General features: G+C 40.1%; 1 protein-coding gene across 1 annotated transcript in view; it reads right to left on the bottom strand.

Annotated features, from left to right (window-relative positions):
* Positions 1-435: 435 nt before the first annotated feature.
* LOC113219665 (septin-7-like) overlaps positions 436-22,558 on the bottom strand; it is a 44,109-nt gene continuing 21,986 nt past the window's right edge. Inside the window, 10 exon segments of the mRNA XM_026446735.1 lie at positions 436-560; positions 1,843-1,939; positions 4,635-4,752; positions 8,486-8,613; positions 9,956-9,978; positions 10,136-10,194; positions 10,323-10,452; positions 11,466-11,650; positions 12,222-12,383; positions 19,018-19,098. Coding sequence (XP_026302520.1) covers positions 436-560; positions 1,843-1,939; positions 4,635-4,752; positions 8,486-8,613; positions 9,956-9,978; positions 10,136-10,194; positions 10,323-10,452; positions 11,466-11,650; positions 12,222-12,383; positions 19,018-19,098 — 1,108 coding nt within the window.

The raw sequence follows: 22,558 nt of genomic DNA, 5'->3' as shown, positions 1-22,558 counted from the left end.
GGGGGAGAAGGTAAGAAATCCAATTATGGTGAGTTAACTGGGGAGAATGTTATGAAGTTGCTAAATCATAATTATGAAGATTAAGTCATGGAAAATGTACTGAAAAAGTATTGCTAATGGATACAGACTATATCCATCCATATAAAAATATTTATCCATGAAAACCATTGTGTTTGGAATGCATGATAATGGGGGATGACTTTTTAAATGTTATTCTAATGTTTTTTAAATAAGTAGGAAAACAATTCTTTAAAACGTTAATAAACACATTTCTTAGTAATCTGCTATTAGTTACCTCGAAGAGTTCTGTTGTTCTAAAATACATTGTTGAGCTTCCCAGTTTCCTTTCTCATCCTCAAAGTGATGATATTTTTCCTCTAATTCTTTGTGCTGTGCTTCCAAATTATTTTTCAGTTGCTCATGGTGCCGCTGGAGCTAAATGACAGCACAATATATATCCCAAGGATACTGTCTTCCTCTGACGCTTTTGTCATTAATTTCAATGATAATATTACTACCCACTACAGCAAGAGGTAAACGGTCCCATAAAACAAAGTATTCTTGTTCAAATACATCTCTGTAGTCCTCACAGACTCAGGAATAAAAGTTCCCTTACTCAACAGATAAGCCAAAAAAAAAATTACTTTTGATAGTTTCTGCATTAGTTTTTATAGGCCATTTAACAAATATTTAGTAAACTGCCAACACCACCAAGGTACACAATAGATAAAATTAAATTTTCTCTTTAAAGTTAGGAATATTCAAGCACATACTGGTCAAATTATTTACTAAAAATCACTACAGAAAGTTGTCCCATACTTCGCAGGGAAAAAAGGTAAAAAATATATTAGCATTTGAGGAAAGAAAAGGAGGCTAGTGACTAGCCTGCCTACTTGATCACGAACCAACTGTAACAGTACCTAAAGCAGGGAATAGTATATTTGCTAAGCTCTAACTTTGGAACTTCAAATCCAGGTGACTGGATTTGTATTCATCCATGCATAGCCTTTCACAATTCTATGGCTCCTGGAAATATCTAACCAGGTATTTTATACAACTGCAGAAATTCTTCACTGGTGAGGTATAAGCATTTCATTATTCCAAGATATTTGTCTACACAATGCCATTGTTCCATATACCATTTTTAGGGCCAAAGTACTTAGAAAACCATGATAAATTAAAATATAGAAAATTATGTTGATGTGACTTTTTGGTTGGTTTTTATTATTTTTAATTGAAACATAATTGCACATATTTCTGGGGTACAGTATGCTATTCTGATACCTGTAAACAAATATGTAATGAACAAATTAGGGTAATTAGCACATTTGTCAACTCACACTTATTTTTGTGTATTGAGAACATTCACAATCCTCTCTTCTAGCTATTTGAATATAGACCAAATTATTGTTAACTACAGCCACCCTACAATGCTACAGAATGCTAGAACTTATTCTTCCTATCCAACTGTAATTTTGGTTGGCTTTTATAAAGACAAAAGAAATACATTTTTGTCTGGCAATTAAATCATAACAGAATGAATTATCTCCTTTCTCATCACTTGTTTTTTAAGAGGGAAAAAAATTACATAATATGAAAACCAGTTAATTAAAAATAATTTGAAATAAAGATTGTGTTATTCACCTCGGTAGCTTATACAATTCTTTATTATATATACTAGCTAATCTTCAAAGTTAACTATAAAGTTGAATTCAATATTAAATCTCCCTAGGCATTTTGTAAGTCAACTACTTAAAACACTGATACTTTTTATCTTTCCTGTGGATGTGGTAGCATGTTTTTAGGGCCTCAGATTACTTTAGTGTATGTACAGGGATGAACCTACCTTTATCTTTTTAGCACGTTTATTTTCTTCTTCATCATCTGTTTCTGGAAATTTATATATTTTAATTTTATGTTCGTGGATTTCTTTTATTATCTAAAATGGAAGAAGTAGTCAGCAAAAGAGCACCATACATTATTAATACATTAGTCTCATGTTTATTACATGCTTCTTAGATTCCTATATGGCTCCTTGTTTCCAGATCCTTTACTGTTTTTTAACGATGCGAAGTTTTAATCTAAAATCAAATTACTCTGCTGTTCTTTTTTTTAAACTGTAAAGTGGATATATAAACACCAAATCCAATTACTTCAGACGTGTTAAAGTCATATAGCTATCATACCAAAAGAGTTCCAAAACAGATGTAAAACTCCAGAAAGGGATTTCTCTGATTGACTTCCACAATAATGACAGTAGGTCATTTCTTTACAATGACTGAGATTCTTCCTTTAGATATAAATCCCCAAGTATCTTATTTAGTTGAATAAACAGGGCTACACTCACCTAAAATTTTTAGTAGAATCTGGCAAAAGTAAAGTAAAACTAAGTATAGCACTGCTCCCTGCACATTCATCAGAAAAATCCTTTCAAGTACATGTGCATACACACAAACTGAGGAGCAACAGGCATAAGATTAGGAAAGGACACAGGGAGAAAACACATCCTAGAAATCAAGAATTAATAAGGAGGATGGAGAAAACTAAAGAAGACAACTTATTAATAACACCAGAAATGACCTAGTTCATAAAATTGTCATGTCCAAAATCACTCCAAATTCTAAACAGAATATAGACATCCAAATACTTTTCAATTACCTATCCTTCTTTGAGACCATAACAAACCAATGGCTAACATACCTAAAACTAGCTTCCTTGCCTATACTTATATTTTGGTGCAATTTTCATGGCAAAGCTTCCCAGCAGCTATAAAAGCACCCTGAACAAATTGTGTTACATGGTTATTATACTAGATAGAAGTAAACAGAAATAAAGTTGTCACTGAAAAAAAATAGGATCACACATCTTTTACAATTAGGGTATGTACCTACATATATATTTTTTAAAAAAGAATAAACAAGGCAACAAATACGTAATGAAGAGAAAAATGAGTAATAGTAGCCAGCTCTAAAAGCAGTGGTTTTAGTCAGAGGTTGTATATTAAAATGACCTGAGTACAACCACCAGAATGTCACCAATTTGAAAGAAGAGGTCACTTCATATTCATCTTTTTTCCCTTTAAGTTAGAAGTAAAAATCCAAATCAAAATACATAATAAAAGAAGATAAATGTATTATATGATAGTATTTGACACTTAGAAATAGCACACTAAAAAATAAAAATGGGAATGGGTAAGTATAAAACAGAAAATACTAGATACAGTAAAAACAATGTACTAAAACATTCTGGAAATTTATATGAATTTAGCACAACTTCAAAGCAAATTTTATTTATTTTTTTTTTTATTATACTTTAAGTTCTAGGGTACATGTGCATAACGTGCAGGTTACAAAGCAAATTTTAACAGGCTTTTTATGAAAGGTTTCAAGGTATTCTGAAATGAAATGCATATTGAAAAAAGTGAAAAACAAAATATTTTGTTACAACAGGACTATATGGACAATAGAGTTATTTACAATTTATTTTTAAATATTATACAAAGTTGTTGTGGTTTAAACAATATACTACTGGCCAAAAATAAAGACTACTGGAATAGAGAAAGGTTCCACAATTGACCCTACTTTTCATAAAATGTAATATGTAAGGAACCAAACACAATTAAATTAGAAATACGTGTGACTGTGTAACTCACTATTATTGAGACAACTAGACATGAGTCTAGAAAAACAGTTTAGTGGTCTTCCAGCTACCTCAGTTATACAGCATGAGACTCTTAATCTTAGGATCATGGGTTTGAACTTAAACTATAAATATATAACTTAAACTACAGTTATAACTTTAGTTATAACTTAAACTATACATATCTAATATATTTATATTAATATAACTATAAATATTTAAGTTACAACTTAAACTATAAATGTCCCATAAAGTGCACGAAAAAAAATTAGGACATAAGCAGCAAAAGAGAAAATAGAAAAAATATTGTGAAAATGAGAGAGAACTAAATACCCGGAATAAGAAGAACCCATATCAATAAATATGGGCAATACCAAGTACTACTGGTCAAAAAGACAAAGGATTTGAACAAAAAGGATTACAAAAAGGGGCGAAAAAACTTTGTTTTTAAAATGTTCAGCCTTTCTGGAAAATAAAAGGAAAAGATAAAGAATGATTAGGTACCACTGCATTCCAAAAAAGTTTTCAAAATAAAATAACAAACCATGCTGGCAAAGTCACAGTGAAACAGATGTACGCCTTATAAAATGAATTTGTTTTATTGGGAAAGCACCATGACAAAACGGGGAGTGGGGAGATAAAGGCCCATAAAAACAATCACAGCCTTTAAAAGAATAATCCTCTTCCTGGGAATTCATTCTAAGGAAATAATTCTAAAGAGTATGGGGAGAAATTGCCTGTGTGGGGGTGTTATTAAAGAACACTTAAAACAGCCATATTTAAAAACTGACAAAGGATAAGGATACTATGATAATGAGTAAGAGCTTTGAGGTGAAAACTAAGGCAGGAGATTCGAGAGTTATTTTTAATACAGTATAAATGACAATACAGTAAAGCAGTAAGAGGAATGGATTGTAACACATTATACTAAAAATAGTAAAAACTGCAAATTGTGAGAATGGTATAAGAAACCTGAGTTAATACATCCTGCTCACCTGTTTTGTAAACTGTTGGCATTCCTCTGGTGTGAGTGTGTCTGCTTTGGCATTAAATGGAATGATACTCACTTTTTCATGCAAGTGCTTCATAAACTCAATATCCAATGGTTTAAGTCTGAAATACACAGTATTTAATATGACTGAATTGATCAGTTTGAGAGAACAAGAGTCTTCACATCCCCAATGCTAAGTTAACACATCCTACTTTACTTACTTATCAGAAACACTGTGAAGATGTATTAGGCCAGCAAAAGTTAGGTAGAACAGGACTTCAAGAAGCATTGGAGTGGCTAAGGCTTTCACTCCTGCCCTTGAACCCTGGTCACAGGTTTTTTGCCCTAAAGAGGAATTGGAGAAACCAGAAAGGCTCCTGATAGAATTTCCTAGAATTATCTCTATATTTATTACTCAAAATTTACAAGGCTTTAAAATTTTATTTATTTATTTATTTATTTATTTATTTATTTATTTAATGTTTTAAAGACAGGGTCTCTCTCTGTTGCCCCAGCTGGAGTACAGTGTTGTAATCTCAGCTCATTGCAACCCACCTCCCAGGCTCAGGAGAACCTCCCACCTCAGTCTCCTGAGTACCTGGGACTACAGGTGTGCACCACCATGCCTGCCTAATATTTGTACTTTTTTTTTTGTAGATACGAGGTCTCGCCAGGTTGCCCAGGCTGGAAGATTTATTTTTAATGAAAAATGGTAGTCCTCTTTCAACTCCACATTCAGTTCTTGCTACCAACTATCTTCCTCTGACAAGATGCTCACAAGATAATCTTCTTCAACATCCCTTTTATTCATTACAATCTGGCTGCTGTCTCATTTGCCTCTATACTTTTAAGAAGCTGACTAAATACTTCCACCATGGTGCTTATCCTTACTTATTCTCTCACAAGCTCTTTTTCCTTAGGATACTTTCCAGGATCCTCTTAGTAAGCTAGTCCCTTAAGAGGTACAGTCTTTAGAATCCCCTATCAGGCCTTCTCTTCTTACCCTACATTCAGTACAATGATCATGACTACAATAGATTTTAATTATCTTCAATTGGTCAATTGACTCTCAAATCTTCATACACAGCCCATATCTCACTGTTAAGTTCCAGATTTGTGTTTACCCAGTGGATATGCTACCTGGGTGTTCCATGGGCTCCTTAAAATCAAAAGCTTATCTGAACCCCATTTTCCCTGTTCTATGCTTCCTATCTCAGTGAATGGCACCACAGTCAATCCAATTACTTTATTTTATTAAATAAATTTAAATTTTTTTTAAATTTAAAAAAATTTTTTATTCCTCCCCTTCTCTAATCCTCCCTTCCTCTAATCCTCCCCTCCTCTCATTCATTTATTAGACTGCATAGAATTTCAGTCTATAGTGAGGAGGGTATCTGGAACGCTGTACATAAAATTCGGTGTCATATTCTTTTTTTTTTTCCTTGAGACAGACAGAGTTTTGCTTTTGTTGCCCAGGCTGGAGCACTGGTGCAATCTCAGCTCACCGCAACCTCCACCTCCCAGGTTCAAGCGATTATCCCGACTCAGCCTCCCTAGTAGCTGGAATTACAGGCATGTACCACCATGGCCAGCTAATTTTGTATTTTTAGTAGAGAAGGAGTTTTTCCATGTTGGTCAGGCTGGTCTTGAACTCTCGACCTCAGGTGATCCACCCACCTCAGCCTCCCAAAGTGCTGGTATTACAGGTGTGAGCCACTGTGTCCGGCCTCATATTTTTTTCACTTAATCCACAATATCATGTACAAATGGGCAAAACTTTGCTCCATTTCTAAAAATAGTTAAACTGAGAAATTATTGAAAGGTACATGTTTATGTATAAGATATAGCAATTTTAAACATCTTACCCCTTGTGACAAATAAGAAATGGCACAAAGCCACTATATATCATTTGAATATAAATTTTTTTTATTTTAAAAAAGCTTTCATTTCCCATGCAATTTTAAGAAATAAAATTTTCCCCAAGGGGATGGGAGGAATGTGATTTCATGAGAATTACTAAACTTGGAGAGAGTTCAGAAGATCTAAAATAATAATATTGGTTATAAGCTGACAAATTGTATTGACTTAACTGCAGGTTAAGATTTCACTCAGCTGGCTTTCAGGAAAAGACCCTGACAAGGTAAGCGAGAAATATTTAAAAACATAAATTCAAGAAGCTACACAAATACTCATGAAAAGTTATACAGTGTGTGGTATTTTTGAGATTACTTTTTTTGAGCCTTTTAAGTCAAAGAGTCAGTTTAGTGATTTAAATATGTAAATTGAGAACACCGTAAAATGATAGACTGGATTAAGAAAATGTGGCACATATACACCATGGAATACTATGCAGCCATAAAAAAGTATGAGTTCATGTCCTTTGTAAGGACATGGATGAAGTTGGAAACCATCATTCTGAGCAAACTATTGCAAGGACAGAAAACCAAACACTGCACGTTCTCACTCACAGGTGGGAACTGAACAATGAGAATAATTGGACACAGGGCTGGCAATATCACATATTGAGGCCTGTCATGGGGTGGGGGGATGGGCGAGGGATAGAATTAGGAGAAATACCTAATGTAAATGATGAGTTAATGTATGCAGCAACTCAACATGGCATATGTATATATATGTAACAAACCTGCACATTGTGAACATGTACCCTAGAACTTAAAGTATAATAATAATAACTGAAATTACCTCAACAAAAGGCAACACCAAGTAGTTACAAACATGTACTACCCAATCCTGACTGAAGGTGGGAGTCTTCAGTTATGCAATGGTCTAGGGCACAGCAAAAAAAATAAGAGTATTAGACATAAAAGAAGAAACATTTTTAACCCACTCCAATCTGACAGTGCAAAAATATAAGTATATAATTAAGGCTCCCTTATCCATCTAGAGTAATAATGGGCATTGACCCATCTATTAAAAAAAGAGAGAGAGAGAGAGCAAGAAGCCAAAAATAGAAGAGAAAGGTATACTTGAAGGAATTGGTTTTCACTACTGTTAATGTGAGTGTTAGATAACTTAATGCTATTTAGCCTGATGCTGCTACAATTCTTTTGGTGGGGAGATGGTGGAGTTACAATTATCAGGTGGCTGAATTAGATATGCTGAGTTACTTACCCAAAGGAAAAGACTGAGGAAGAATAATTGGAAAAATCTGCATTTGTCAATGACACATATATATACTCAAAATGAAAGGGGAAGTACAAAGAACAAAAAAAGGGAGTATGGGCTAACTATAACAAACAGAACAATCAGATCAGATTAATGTCTAGATATTCAGGTCTTACGTTCTAATAAACAAAAGGTTTTGTTTATTAGTACTGACAATATGATACCTAAATGACATGTCTATGACAGCTACGGTGAAACAGAAGCCAAATAGATTATTGTGGAAAGAAATGGCACAAGAAAACATTGGCATGCAAGTGCTTTTGATAACCATCTCTTATGAGACTTATAATAAATAGCATCTTTGAGTTTATTTTGAATATGTCTAACTGGGATGGCTGCTTCTTTTTATTTGGTAGCTCAATTAGTAGCAGGGTGGTCAACATGAAAGCTAAATTTGCCACATTGAGACCTCAAACCATGGTGGCAACACTGTTTATTTCCGTGAAGCAGAGAAAATCCTTATGAATGAAGAACTAAGGAGTAAAATCACTGGTAGCTTATACAGGACTTAAAAAGGCTTTTCAACTAAGACATTTCTACATGAAATTTGGTACTTTATAATGGGTATAGTCATATATACGTCACAAACTTAAAGATTACTAAAATATGCACATAAAGGTAACAGTAAGCAACAACAACAAAAGGAATCAGAAGTGTCAAGGTACTGACCCATGTTCTGAAGGAGCAATGAAGTATAAACAACACTGCACCCTGTTATCAGGCATCTAACGTCTGTCCACTCATGATCCTGCATTTAGGTAGTCCTCAAATTTACTAGCAATGTAATCGATAACAGGCTTCCAGCTAAAGAATGCAAACAAACAAAACAAGTTGCAATTCTACATATGAATTAACTGATGACTGTTAAAAGACAATAATCAATATTTTCAAACAGGCAAAATGAATTTACCAGTGGAAGATATGTCAAGTTATTCTATATAAAGATTCAAAAATATAAATTATGTTGAATAAATCTTTATTCATTATTTCAAAACCTTCCAAATGAAAGAAAATAAACCATTTATTATCGAAACACAGCTAAATAATTAGCATATTATTTGCACTAATAAGTGTATTGGTAACTTTATTTCACTGAAGCAGTGAAAACCAACTTGGGTTTTTTAATAATGACTGACTTTTATCTTTGGGAATACATCACTGGAAAAATGTAGATTATTAGATATATTACTTTTAATGAATATATTGGTAGCACACTTTATAATATGAAAACAATTATATTCAGTTTCAAGTTTCAAATGAGAGATTACTTTAAATAATATAAAAACGTCATGATGAACTTAGGAGTTTTAAGAGTTGACAGAAAAATACCTCAAAAACAATGTGAATTCAAACAAAAATAAAAATATTATTTATAAAATACTAAGATAATTACTTCAGACTAACATTTCATAGTTGTTTTCTTCACTTAGGACTTATGGAAAAACTGAAGGTCTAAATATCAGGTTTAAATTAGGATTGAGATAGAATTTATACAAATGGATAAAACTAGAGCAAACAGTTTTAAATTTCTTACAATGAGAATTCTATCTAGCTACATTATTTTAGAGTATGTCTTAAAAACAATTTTATGATAGGTATTAACTCCATTTTATAGAAAAGTAAATGGGTTCAAATAAGTTAAACAACTTCATAAAGTTGCAAAGTTCTTACAGAAACCCAGGTTATGTTACTTGAAGTTTGATGACCTTTGCTAAGATAAGAAGTGGCTACAGGCTGCTGCACCATTTAATAAAAAGTGCATATCTAGAGTCTAGCCCCTTGCTCTATACAGTGTGATCTACCATCCAGCAGCATCAGTATCACCTGGGATCTTGTTAGAAATGTAGAAATACAGCCCATCTCAGACCTACTAGAAGAACTACATTTAACAGGATACCCAGGATTGGAATGCATAGCAAAGACAGAGAAGCAGTAAATTAGCTCACATACACCTCGGGAGTCTTACAGAATTGCTATTGCCATTCAACTATGATATGGTATTATCCCACTGACTAATATAGAACACTCTATTTAAATAACAATAGCTTTTCTATGAATCATGTTTTCTCTACATTGTCCAATGCAATTTTCTGCAATGATGAAAATCCTCACATATGTGCTGCACAAAATGGCGGCCACTTGCCACATGTGGCTGTTGAGCACTTGAAATGTATCTGAAGCAAATGAGAAATGGCATTTTTAATTTAATTAATTTTAATTGATTTATACATGTGGCAAATGATTATCATGCTATATAGCACAACTCCAGGGGAACTGGTTACTATGTCACAGTGTCATCTCTAGGAGAGTCCTTAGGACAAATTTGGAAAGTTCTAGTCAAGATAATTCTTCTGATTAACTGTACTTCTCCTTTTTTATTTTAATTTTATGAAGTCATATCTACCATCTTACACTGGCTAAGGGCAAGTTTGCATCTTACCTCTAAGAAAGCATAATAAAAGTTACAATGTGTGCTTTGTATTAATATTATTCCAGCTTATCATCAATTAACAATACTAATATCCATACCTCTACAGTCTTTCTAATTCTATGAGAAGGACCTGGATACTCTGGAGAATACAAATCTGTGAGGAATAATGAGTTGATTAATGTCGACTTTCCCAATTCAGATTTGCCTAAAAGAAGTAAGGAAAAATATCTGTTAAACTCACCCACTTTACCCAACCTTAAATATACAACAGATGCTAGAATCAAACTGGCTTTATGCAAGTACTTCTTGGTGAGACAATGAAATGACATTAGAAAATATGCTACAAAGAATAAGTATCTTGTCCTCAGTTTCTTAGCTATCAAATTAAACCCATGTTTCCAAGGATTCTTTTCAGTCTTTTAATTATACCACTTATATTCATTAAAAGTAATGTATCTAATAATCTACATTTTTCCAGTAATGTATTCTCAAAGAAAAAGGTCGGTCATTATTAAAAAACCCAAGTTGGTTTTCACTGCTTCAGTGAAATAAAGTTTTTCTTTATTAACAGACAATTATGAATAATAAACAAGAAATCATGCAACTATCAAAAGGAAAAATCTGCTAATATAAAGAATAATTAAATCACAATGAACATCTCCGTATAAAATTCTAAATCACAAAAAATATTTTCTAATTTAGCCACCCATCAGAATCCAAAAGCTGGAGTACAGTGGCGTGATCTCGGCTCACTGCAACCACCACCTCCCGGGTTCAAACAATTCTCTGCCTCAGCCTTCCGAGTACCTGGGATTAGAGGCGCCCACCACTACCGGGGCTAATTTTTGTATTTTTAATAGAGACGGGATTTCACCATGCTGGCCAGGCTTGTCTTGAACTCCTGACCTTGTGATCCACCCGCCTTGGCCTCCCTAAGTGCTGGGATTACAGACGTGGGCCACTGCGCCCTGCCGATCGCTTATTATTTTTAAAAAGATGTTTTCTTCGTTTCCAGGCCCCTTCTACCCTGTTACAAAGTTTCAAAGCCTTAACGCTATCGCAAAGGGCCTTCAGAGGTTAAGCTCCGGGTGCAGTTCCCTAATGAGGGGCAGCCTCAGAGGGGGCCGACCCTGCCCAGGATGAGCAGCGCCAGGTAGCGGGAGACGATCCCCGGGGTCTCCGGGCCTTGGCAGGGGAGGTGTTGTGGCGCCCAGGTACCCAAGCTCAGAAGAGGCCGGTGCCGGGCTGCAGTTGGCACTGGCCATTGAGGAGCTTCTGCGCGACCCTGCCATGTGCCTGCCAGGCCCCGGGCTTGGTGCCCAGGGCCTGCTGGTTCAGAGTCTGGCCTTTGCTGCGCCAGGCCAAGTTGTAAAACTCCTCCTCTTAGCTTATGGACTAGGTGTCTTAATTTAATTTAGGAGAGCTAAATAATTAAAAATGAGGCCAAAGTACACAAGAAAGAGGCAGCCTTTTACTGCAAATACACACTCTTGGGCCAGGTTCTCCGGTCCACCAATGCGGGGGCCCAGGAAGTCAGGCCTGCTCCTGCCGGCAGGGGACTTTTATGCATTGGTACTGGAAGGGGGCGGGCAGTGCCGGCATAGGGGCGTCTCCATAGGCGTGGCCGGGTAAGTTTTGATCTCTTCGGGCTTGACCTCACCTGGCGCATGCTCCGTTGATCTGTATCTTCCCAGGCGCGGGAAAGTTGGTGATGAAGAACCGGGAAGCAACATGGATTGTGCCTTCTTGTTCACCTTCCTCCATCTTGTCCTTTCTCCCTCACCCAAACACTAGGCTGCCAGGCCGAAGCCTGGAGACACAGAAAGGCCAGCTCAGCCTCCAGTTACAGCCTGCCAGGCCCCCTGGGGCCCACCCCCCCGCCCGCCCCCCCGGGGCCCCCCCCCCCCCCCACCGCGCAGCCCTGCCGCCAGTTCCGATTGGCTCCGCGTGAGAGACGGTCCTCGGTGACGTCACAGGGGTGCGCCTTTGGCGACGCCATACAGGTAGGCTTTCCGCACGTTACAGACCCCGGCATTCGGTAATGTCACCGGGCGGTACAGTACCTGGAGCTGGGCGGTCTTCTCAGTGTGGAGTCTGGTAACCACGACCTCCCTGCCAGGTCTTGTGTGTTGCTGGCTGGAGAAGGATAGTTGAAAAACTCAGACCCAGCACAGTGTTTATGTTGGTCAAAACTAGAAAACAGTCCAGGTGCGGCTGAGGCGGGAGGATCCCTTAAGTCCAAGAGCAGCCTAGCAATATGGCGCGACCCGATCTCTGTAGTCCTACCTCAGCCCCCCCAGCTACTTGAACCCCAGGGTTCAAGGCTCCAATGAGCTATGATCCCACCACAGCATTCCAGCCTGCAAATCCAAGGTAAATCCTATCTAAAAAAAAATTTTAAAAACGATCCAAGTGTGCAACAAAAAGGGACTGCTTAAATAAAACATGAGGCTGACTGGGCCCTGTAATCCCAGCATTTGGGAGCCCGAGGTGGGAGGATGGAAGGCTTGGCCTCAGGAGTTCGAGACCAGCCTGGGCAACATGACGAAACCCCCTCTCTACAAAAGATAAAAAATTTAGCCAGGCGCGATGCTGGCCTCCACTTTGGGAGGCCAAGGCAGGTGGATCACCTGAGGTCAGGAGTTCAAGACCAGCCTGGCCATGGTGAAACCTAGTCTCTACAAAAAAATACAAAAATTAGCCGGGTGTGGCGGTGCGTGCCTGAAGTCCCAGCTACTCGGGAGGCTGATACAGGAGAATGGCTTGAACCTGGGAGGCGGAGGTTGCAGTGAGCTGAGATCGCACCACTGCTCCCCAGCCTGGGTGACACAGTGAGACTCCAAAGTTTAACACCAGCTTAGGCAATATAGTGAAACCCCGTCTCTATAAAACAAACAAAAAACCCAGGTGTAAATGTGTCCACCTGTGGCCCTAGCTACTTAGGAGGCTGAGGCAGGAGCATCACTTGAGGCCAGGAGGTCAAGGCTGCAGTGAGCTATGATCATCCCACTGCTCTCCATCCTGAGCAATACAATGAAAGCCTGTCTCTAGATAGCCAGCTAGATAATTGATACATAGTTTTCTTTCTTTCTCGTTCGTTCTTTCGTTCGTTCGTTCTTTTGACAGAGTCTTTTTCTGTCACCTAGGCTGGGGTGTAGTGGTGCGATCTTGGCTCACTGGCTCACTGCAACCTCTGCCTCCTGGGTTCAAGCGATTCTCCTGCCTCAGCATCCTGAATAGCTGGGAATTAAAGGCACACGCCAGCACGCCCAGCTAACTTTTTGTATCTTTAGTAGAGATGGGATTTCACCATGTTGGTCAGGCTGGTCTTGAACTCTTGACCTCTTGATCTGCCTGCCTCAGCCTCCCAAAGTTCTGGGATTACAGGCATGGGCCACGGCGCCCAGCCGATACGTAGTTTTCTTTTTCTTTTTCTTTTTTTTTTTTTTTTTGAGACAGAGTCTCGCTCTGTCGCCCAGACTGGAGTGCAGTGGCCCCATCTCAGCTCACTGCAAGCTCCGCCTCCCAGGTTCACGCCATTCTCCTGCCTCAGCCTCCCCAGTAGCTGGGACTACAGGCGCCCACCACCTCGCCCGGCTAGTTTTTTTGTATTTTTTAGTAGAGACGGGGTTTCACCGTGTTAACCAGGATGGTCTCGATCTGCTGACCTCGTGATCCACCCATCTCGGCCTCCCAAAGTGCTAGGATTACAGGTTTGAGCCACCGCGCCCAGCCTGATACGTAGTTTTCTATCAGAAATTTTTTTCCTAGATTTGAATATGTTTTTCTAAAGTAACATTCAACACATCAGCATTTTACAGTGTTATTAGTTGTTAATATGATTTTGTTTTTTCTGAAATACAGTATCCTTTACAAAAGCAGTTTTGTCTTTCAAAGCACGTAGATAGATCCTCAAGTGAATTTGTCTGATGTTGATGACCTTGGTACCATTTTGTCCACTTGATTGAAACAGTAATTTCAGGTCACTACTGGCCTTAGAGGAAGAGCCCAAAGGCAACAAACAAAGGTGCTGGCGTCCAGTTGCATTCTAGAAGCATTTTTGCCTTCACTTAAGGTTTCCCTTGATGAACATAGAAGTACTGTATGTAGAATTGACCCAGTGCTGCCCTGGCAACTTTGTATATTAGGCCAAATTTACATTTCTTGCCTTCATGAGAGGCACCCTGGTAGGCTACTGGAGTTACACATGAATACTTATCTCAGCTGCACTGTCCAGAAATGCAACACGGTCCAATCAAGTAACATTCTCTGAGCGGGTTTCTTCAGCTGTAAAATAAGAATAACAAGTATACTCATCTGAAAGGACAGCTTATTGTATCTGAGTGGTCTTTTATTTTCTATGAAACTCTCTTTAACACAGTATTTCCATTGCCATACCACATTTGTTTTTGGTTTTATTTTATTTATTTATTTATTTATTTTTTGAGATGGAATCTGTTTTTGTTTTTGTGATGGAGTCTCACTGTTGTCACCCAGGCTGGATTGCAGTGGCATGATCTCGGCTCACTGCAACCTCTGCCTCTCAGGTTCAAGTGATTCTCCTGCCTCAGCCTCCTGAGAAGCTGTGATTACAGGTGCCCACCACCACACCTGGTTAATTTATTTTATATATAAATAATATATGTCTACTTTTTTTTTTTTTTTTTAAGTAAAGATGGGATTGCATATGTTGTCCAGGCTGGTCTCAAACTCCTGACCTCAAGTGATCCACCCACCTCAGCCTCCCAAAGTGCTGGGATTTTTGGCATGAGCCACCAAGCCCAGCTTGTTTTTTTTTTTTTTTTTTTTTTTTGAGGCGGAGTCTCGCTCTGTCGCCCGGACTGGAGTGCAGTGGCCGGATCTCAGCTCACTGCAAGCTCCGCCTCCTGGGTTTATGCCATTCTCCTGCCTCAGCCTCCCGAGGAGCTGGGACTACAGGCGCCCGCCACCTCACCCGGCTAGTTTTTGTATTTTTTTTTTATTAGAGACGGGGTTTCACCGTGTTAGCCAGGATGGTCTCGATCTCCTGACCTCGTGATCCACCCGTCTCAGCCTCCCAAAGTGCTGGAATTACAGGCTTGAGCCACCGCACCCGGCCCAGCTTGTTTTTTAAAAAGGATTTCTTGGCCAGTCTTGGTCGCTCACACCTGTAATCCCCGCACTTTGGGAGGCAGAGGTGGGCAGATCAACTGAGGTCAGGAGTTCGAGACGAGCCTGACCAACATGGAGAAACCCTGTCTCTACTAAAAATGCAAAATTAGCTAGGCGTGGTGGTACGTGCCTGTAATCCCAGATACATGAACCCCTCAGACCTGAGGATGAGAAACTTTGCCTCAGTTCTTCCCAGGTGATCAGCCCAGGGGTAAGGAGGGAGAGGCCGGAAAAGAGGACCCAGGAGAAGGGCCCCCTCCTGGAATTTGAGGCCCACTCCCTCCTGCCCTGACCTCTCCTTTGTTGAGGACTCCTCTGTGCTCTGCCCCACTCCTGAAGCCATGATGCATGAGAGGCTGCATTTGAGTACATGCCTCTGCAGCAGCCCTAAGCCCAAAGTGGGCAGGCTCACCTGCAGGGGATCAGAGTAACATGGCAGGAAGGGCGGGTGAAGGCCACCCTGGAACCACGCCTCTCTACCCCCTCATGTCACTCGGGTGCACTCCTCCCTCACCTCACTCAGGCAGTGGCATGAGTTCAATGGGAATGATGCCCTGCTCCCTTTGCTGCCTCCTTTTAGTCTTGGGACTACCATAACACTTCCCCTTCCCCAGCTCTGCCAACCTGGTGGGACATTGGACTTCCCTCTCCGAGGGTCCTGGGGACAGGCCCATTCTGTGTCATACCTGCAGAGAGACCCTTTTTTTCCTCCAGGGCTTGAGGATCAGCCAGGTTTCATGAGTTAAATGCAGATCTGAGTCATATCAAGTTGAGACTGGGGTACACACACTCCTCTACTGAAAAGTAGCGAGGGATTCCAACTTAGTGAGAGGGAGAGTGGGGCAGAAGCAGACCAGACAAGGAGTTATCAGCTGGAAAAAGCCTGCCATCAAAGGCCTTGGTGAGTGCTGGGTGCAGTGGCTCACTCGTCAGCACTTTGGGAGGCTGAGATAGGTGGATCACTTGAGGTGAGGGGTTTGAGTCCAGCCTAGGGAACATGGCAAAATCCTATCTCTACTAAAAATATAAAAATTAGCTAGGCATGCTGTGCTCTTGTAATCCCTGCTACTCAGGAGGCTGAGACAGTAGAATCGCTTGAACTGGGGAGGCAGAGGTCGAAGTGAGCCAAGATTGTGCCACTGCATTCCAGCCTGGGAGACAGAGTGAAACTGTCTCAAAAAAACAAAAACAAAAAAACAAAAGAAAATGGCCTTGGCAGAAGGACCGGCCTGGCAGTGCCTTCCCTTGAGTTTCTCCTGGGTAGGCCTCTACCATGAGGAAGTGCTTTCTTCTTCCTGTCCATGGCCCACAGGAAAGGAGTGTGTGCTTCTGAGGGGTTTCGTGGGGCACTGTTGACAGAACTGGAAACTTTCTTCAGATGGAGTTTTTTGTTGTTGTTGCTGTTGTTGTTGAGATGGAGCCTCACTCTGTCACCCAGGGTGCGGTGCAGTGGCGCACTCTTGGCTCACTGCAACCTCCGCCCCACCCTGGTTTCAAACAATTCCCATGTCTCAGCCTCCTGAGTAGCTGAGATTATAGGCATGTGCCACCACGCCCGGCTAATTTTTGTATTTTTTTTTAGAGATGGAGTTTCACCATGTTGGCAATGCTGGTCTCAAATTCCTGACCTCAAGTGATCCACCCACTTTGGCCTCCCAAAGTGCTGGGATTGCAGGTGTGAGCCACTGTGCCCAGCCCCTTCAGGTGGGTTTTGAGGCTTCACTACAATACTAGTTTCCCGTGGCTGCTGCAACAAATTACCACACACTAAATGTCAGTGCTTTTTATAAGGTGAAACAGGTTAGCTTGTGGGGCTTTTGTTGTGATTTTGATTTATTAGATTATTTAGTTTAAAGACAGTAATGCTCAGGTGTTATAAAATTATAAAAACAATCTTCACATTTCATAATTTTTTTTTTGAGACAAAATTTCACACTTGTTGTTCAGGCTGGAGTTGCAATCTCGGCTCATCACAACCTCCACTTCCCAGATTCAAGAGATTCTCCTGCCTCAGCCTCCTGAGTAGCTGGGAATACAAGTGTGCGTCACCACGCCAAGGTAATTTTTGTACTTTAGTAGCAATGAGGTTTCACCATGTTGGCCAGGATGGTCTCATTCTCCTGACCTCATGATCTACCTGCCTCAGACTCCCAAAGTGCTAGGATTACAGGTGTGAGCTACCCCTCAGCCCACATTTTATAACTTTAAAGCAGTATTAATGGTAATTGCCTTAGGGAAAGACACTTTTGTTGTGATATGATATTCAAGCTGTTCTGATGATAGACCATTGGTTCTGTCTGATTTTAATACTCTCCATGCTCTTGACTTTTTCTTTTTTTCTTTGAAACAGAGTCTTGCTGTGTCACCCAGGCTGGAGTGCAGTGGTGCAATCATAGCTCACTGCAACCTCCACCACTCAGGTTCAAGTGATCCTCCCACCACAGACTCCCTAGTAGCTGGGACTATAGGCGATTGCCCCCATGCCTGGCTAATTTTTGTATTTTTAGTAGAGATGGGGTTTCACCATGTTGGCCAGGCTGTTCTCAAACTCCTGATTCACCTGCCTCAGCCTCCCGAAGTGTTTGGGTTACTGGAATGAGCCACTGCACCTGACTACCTCTTCTTAACTTTTTATAGCTGTTATATTGTTTGAATCTTAAGTAAATAAATGTTAGCTGAAAAGATACAGTTCAGGAGAATCTTCTGCTTCTGTTACTAAAAAAATTATTTTTATAAGTCCAATAAAGTTACACTAATGTTTATGTTTGGAAAATAGTACCTTTTCCGGCCAGGCATGGTGGCTTATGCCTGTAATCCCAGCACTTTGGGAGGCCAAGGTGGATGGATCTCCTGAGTTCAGGAGTTCAAGACCAGCCTGACCAATATGGTGAAACCCCGTCTCTGCAGAAATACAAAAATTAGTCGGGCGTGGTGGCAGATGCCTATAGTCCCAGCTACTCAGGAGGCTGAGACAGGAAAATTGCTTGGACCTGGGAGGCGGAGGTTGCAGTGAGTGGAGATCCTGCCACTGCACTCCATCGTGGGTGACAGAATGAGACTCTGCCTCAAAAAAAAAAAAAAAAATTACCTGTTCCATTTAGTACTATCTGTATTAAATAATATTAGCTGGTATGTTTTTCTGGCTTTATTATGTGGTTCAGATTTCTGTAGAAATTCTGGCTGTATCTACATTACCTTAAAGTAATGGGATATTTCTTTTCTTTTCTTTTTTTCAGCTGGAGTTTCGCTCTTGTCGCCCATGCTGGAGTGCAATGGTGTGATCCTGGCTCACTGCAATCTCTGCCTCCCAGGTTCAAATGATTCTCCTAGCTCAGCCTCCTGAGTAGCTGGGATGACAGGCACCTACCACCACACCTGGCTGATTTTTGTATATTTAGTAGAGACAGGTTTCACCATGTTGGCCAGGCTGGTCTTGTACTCCTGATTTCGTGATCTGTCTGCCTTGGCCTTCCAAAGTGTTGGGATTACAGGTGTGAGCCACCATGGTCAGCCTGTCTTTTCTTTTCAAAGCCACCCTTGGTGAAGAAATGTAAAATATGCACCAGTGAATATTACTTTGCTGAATATTGCATAGTGAATATTAAGTATTTATTCTCACCTTTCAGACATGAACTTAATGAATTCAACACGTGAAGACTTACAACTTGATATAACGAGCTTCAGGAGGTAGGTCTTCAGTCTTAAGTCAGATTAGAAGATTATGTGAAATAATTATTGAATGCTTAGCAATGATTTTTTTAATGGTACGTTCCACATGAAATACTATCTCTGTAACTTTAAATTATGTTCCAGGACAGGAGAATTCATCTTGTCAAATTTCTAATACTCTCTAGAACCATAAACTCATTTTCTTTTTATTAACCCATTATAAATACATGTAAATGTTGCATTTATGGGTAGACAGAACTAAAAGAACAATATTTGTCCTACTTTTGAGATGCAAGATTTATCTGATATAATGCATTGAACAGTTTATTATTGAAGTCTACACTAGTCAACTGAACAAGCATTCATCAAATGTCCACGATACCCAGGACATAAGAAGTTTCCTTTTAGAGTATGGAGCTATGCATATCATCTCTTAATTGTTAGTTGTGGTTTGAAAGAAATATAAATATAATTGATTTTCTTACTTGTTTTGGCTCTGGAGTACAGACAAAAAAGAATGGAATCGCACTGTTTAGATTTCCTAAAATGGTAGGACTGCCAGCAAGATCATATCCCTGGTCTCCCCTTAGCAAATGGCACCTGCTAGCCGTTCGCTGTTCTTTTTTTTTTTTTTTTTTTTTTTGAGATGGAGTTTTCCTCTGTTTCCCATGCTGGAGTGCAGTGGTGTGATCTCAGCTCACTGCAAGCTCCACCTGCCGGGTTCAAGCAATTCTCCCTGCCTCAATCTCCCAAGTAGCTGGGATTACAGGCACCTGCCACCATGCCTGCCTAATTTTTTTATTTGCAGTAGAGTTTGGGTTTCACCATGTTGGTCAGGCTGGTCTGGAACTCCTGACCTCAGGTGATCTGCCCACCTCGGCCTCCCAAAGTACTGGGATAACAGGCGTGAGACAACCTGTCCTGCCTGCTAGTGGTTCTTGAGCACACTGAGTTCTGCTTTTTCCTAGCTTTAATGAATGTCTGGTTCTTCCTTTTTTTGTGCAGTGTATGTCAGCATTGTTTCAGTAATAAATACATTATGGGTCTTAGAAATAATATTAGTCACAGGTGCCAGGTGTGGTGGTTCACACCTGTAATCTCAGCACTTTGGGAGGCTGAGGCAGGCAGAGCATGAGGTTGAGGAGATCAAGACCATCCTGGCTAACACGGTGAAACCCCGTCTCTACTAAAAATACAAAAAATTAGCCAGGCGCCTGTAGTCCCAGCTACTCGGGAGGCTGAGGCAGGAGAATGGTGGGATCCCAGGAGGCGGAGCTTGCAGTGAGCCGAGATCGTGCCACTGCACTCCAGCCTGGGTGACAGAGCAAGCAAGACTCCATCTCAAAAAAAAAAAATTAGTCACAGGACAGAAAAATACTGCCTATTTTATAATAATCATATTTAATAACCCAAGTTATTAAACCCATTAGATTGAGAAAACTTGTATTCCTATGATTTCAATAGTGAAGGAAGTATGGTATGCCGGAATCACTAAATTATGAAAGATGGTGGATCAGCTTTTTTGCAAAACAATTTGGTAAGTCTGTTTTTTTCCCCTTCAATTAAATTATAATACTGAGTAATTTTTTTATAATGTTGTTTTGTTTAGGAAAGTAAATACAATGAGTAGGACTCAGCTCCAGTTTTCTGTTCCTGTTTTGTTTTTGAGACGGAGTTTTGTTCATGTTAACCAAGCTGGAGTGCAGTGGCGCTGTCTTGGATCACTGCAACCACCACCTCCCAGGTTCAAGCGATTCTCCTGCCTCAGCCTCCCAAGTAGGTGGGATTACTGGCACCTGCCACCATGCCTGGCTAATTTTTGTACTTTTTGTAGAGATGGGGTTTCACCATGTTGGTCAGGGTGGTCTCGAACTCCTGACCTCAAGTGATCCACCCACCTCAGCCTCCCAGTGTGCTGGGATTATAGGCATGAACCACCGTGCCCAGCCTCTCATACTGTGTGTTTTTTGTTTTTTTCTTTGAGATGGAGTCCAGGCTGCAGTGCGATGGTGCGATCTCGGCTCACTGCAACCTCTGTCTCCTGGGTTCAAGCGATTCTCCTGCCTCAGCCTCCTGAATAGCTGGGATCACAGGCATGTACCACCACACCCAACTAATTTTTTTTGGTATTTTTTGTAGAGACGGGGTTTCACCATGTTGGCCAGGCTGGTCTTAAACTCCTGACCTCAGGTGATCCACCCGCCCTTGGCCTTCCAGAGTGCTGAGATTACAGGTGAGAGCCACTGCACCCGGCCATGAGTGGATTATTTTTATGGTTCACCTTTTACACCACAGAGAATAACTCCCTGATGTTGCCATGGCATTTGTAAACTGCCATGGCATGGGTGGGAGTGTAGCAGTGAGGATGACCAGAGGTCACTCTCGTCGTTATCTTGGTTTTGGCTCGCTTTTATACTGCAACCCATTTTATCAACAAGGTCTTTATGACCTGTATATTGTGCCGACCTCCTCCCTCACCCTGTGACTTAGAGTGCCTTAACCATCTGGGAATGCAGCTCAGTAGGTCTCAGCCTCATTTTACCCAGCTCTTATTTAAAATCGAGTTGCTCTCATTCAAATGCCTCTGACAGTATTGCTGCTTTCTCTAAGGTTCCTGAAAGGGAGAGAGGAAATCTTAGATTTTTCATGGCTGTGAACCGCTGCAACTATTTAGGAAATATTTACTACTTCCAGCCTCATAATCCTGCAGTCGTTTGGCACCTGTGAATCTGGTGCAGGGGGAACTGCCCCATACATTCTGGAGCATTCAATCTAGTGGGGAAACATGTAGTAAGTAGGAGATATTTACTATGTAAGGTGTTAAGGTCTGGGATAGAATTAAGTAGAATAAGGGGATGGGGAGGCAGGGGGTGTGATTGGGGCAGCCTTGAGGATATGTGAGGAGCACATTCTGCAGTTGGCCTCACCTCTTTCTAAAACTTCCACTTATTCACTCTCAACTTCAACCATTGGTTCTTTTTTATTTTATAGAAAGTTTGTTAGAATTAGGTTTGTATATTTTCTTGTTGAATTAACAGAATAATTTTATTTAACATCACTCTCTATTGTGACTGAAAGCCTCTAATCCTTTACTATCATTTGTTTATGGGCATATTTGGTTTTACAGCTATGATAATTATTTTATTTTGTGTTTCTTATATCAAAGAGTGTGTATACTAGAGTCTTTCTGATTTGGTGCTAATAAAATTAAGAATTTAAGACAAGTCTTGGGATGTTAGAGGAAAGCCAATCTAAGAACAAATAAATTATTAATTAATTAATTTTGAGTTGACATTTAAGTTGAGGTGTGGAGGTGGAGGAGACAGTTGGATAAATGAGTTTGGAAGTAAGGAGAAAGATCTGGGAATAGATGTAATTTTGGATTTTATAGTGGTGTTTTGATAGCAATTGTTGATATCACCAAAATAATTCATTAGTGAGTTCCCTGACAGCTCCCCGACCTTTGTTTTTAAAGAAACAGGGTTGGCTGG

This window comes from Piliocolobus tephrosceles, unplaced genomic scaffold (assembly GCF_002776525.5).
Source record: "Piliocolobus tephrosceles isolate RC106 unplaced genomic scaffold, ASM277652v3 unscaffolded_77, whole genome shotgun sequence".
Lineage (NCBI taxonomy): Eukaryota > Metazoa > Chordata > Mammalia > Primates > Cercopithecidae > Piliocolobus > Piliocolobus tephrosceles.
Note: the sequence above shows the minus strand (reverse complement) of the source record. Positions and strands in the feature narration are given on the sequence as shown.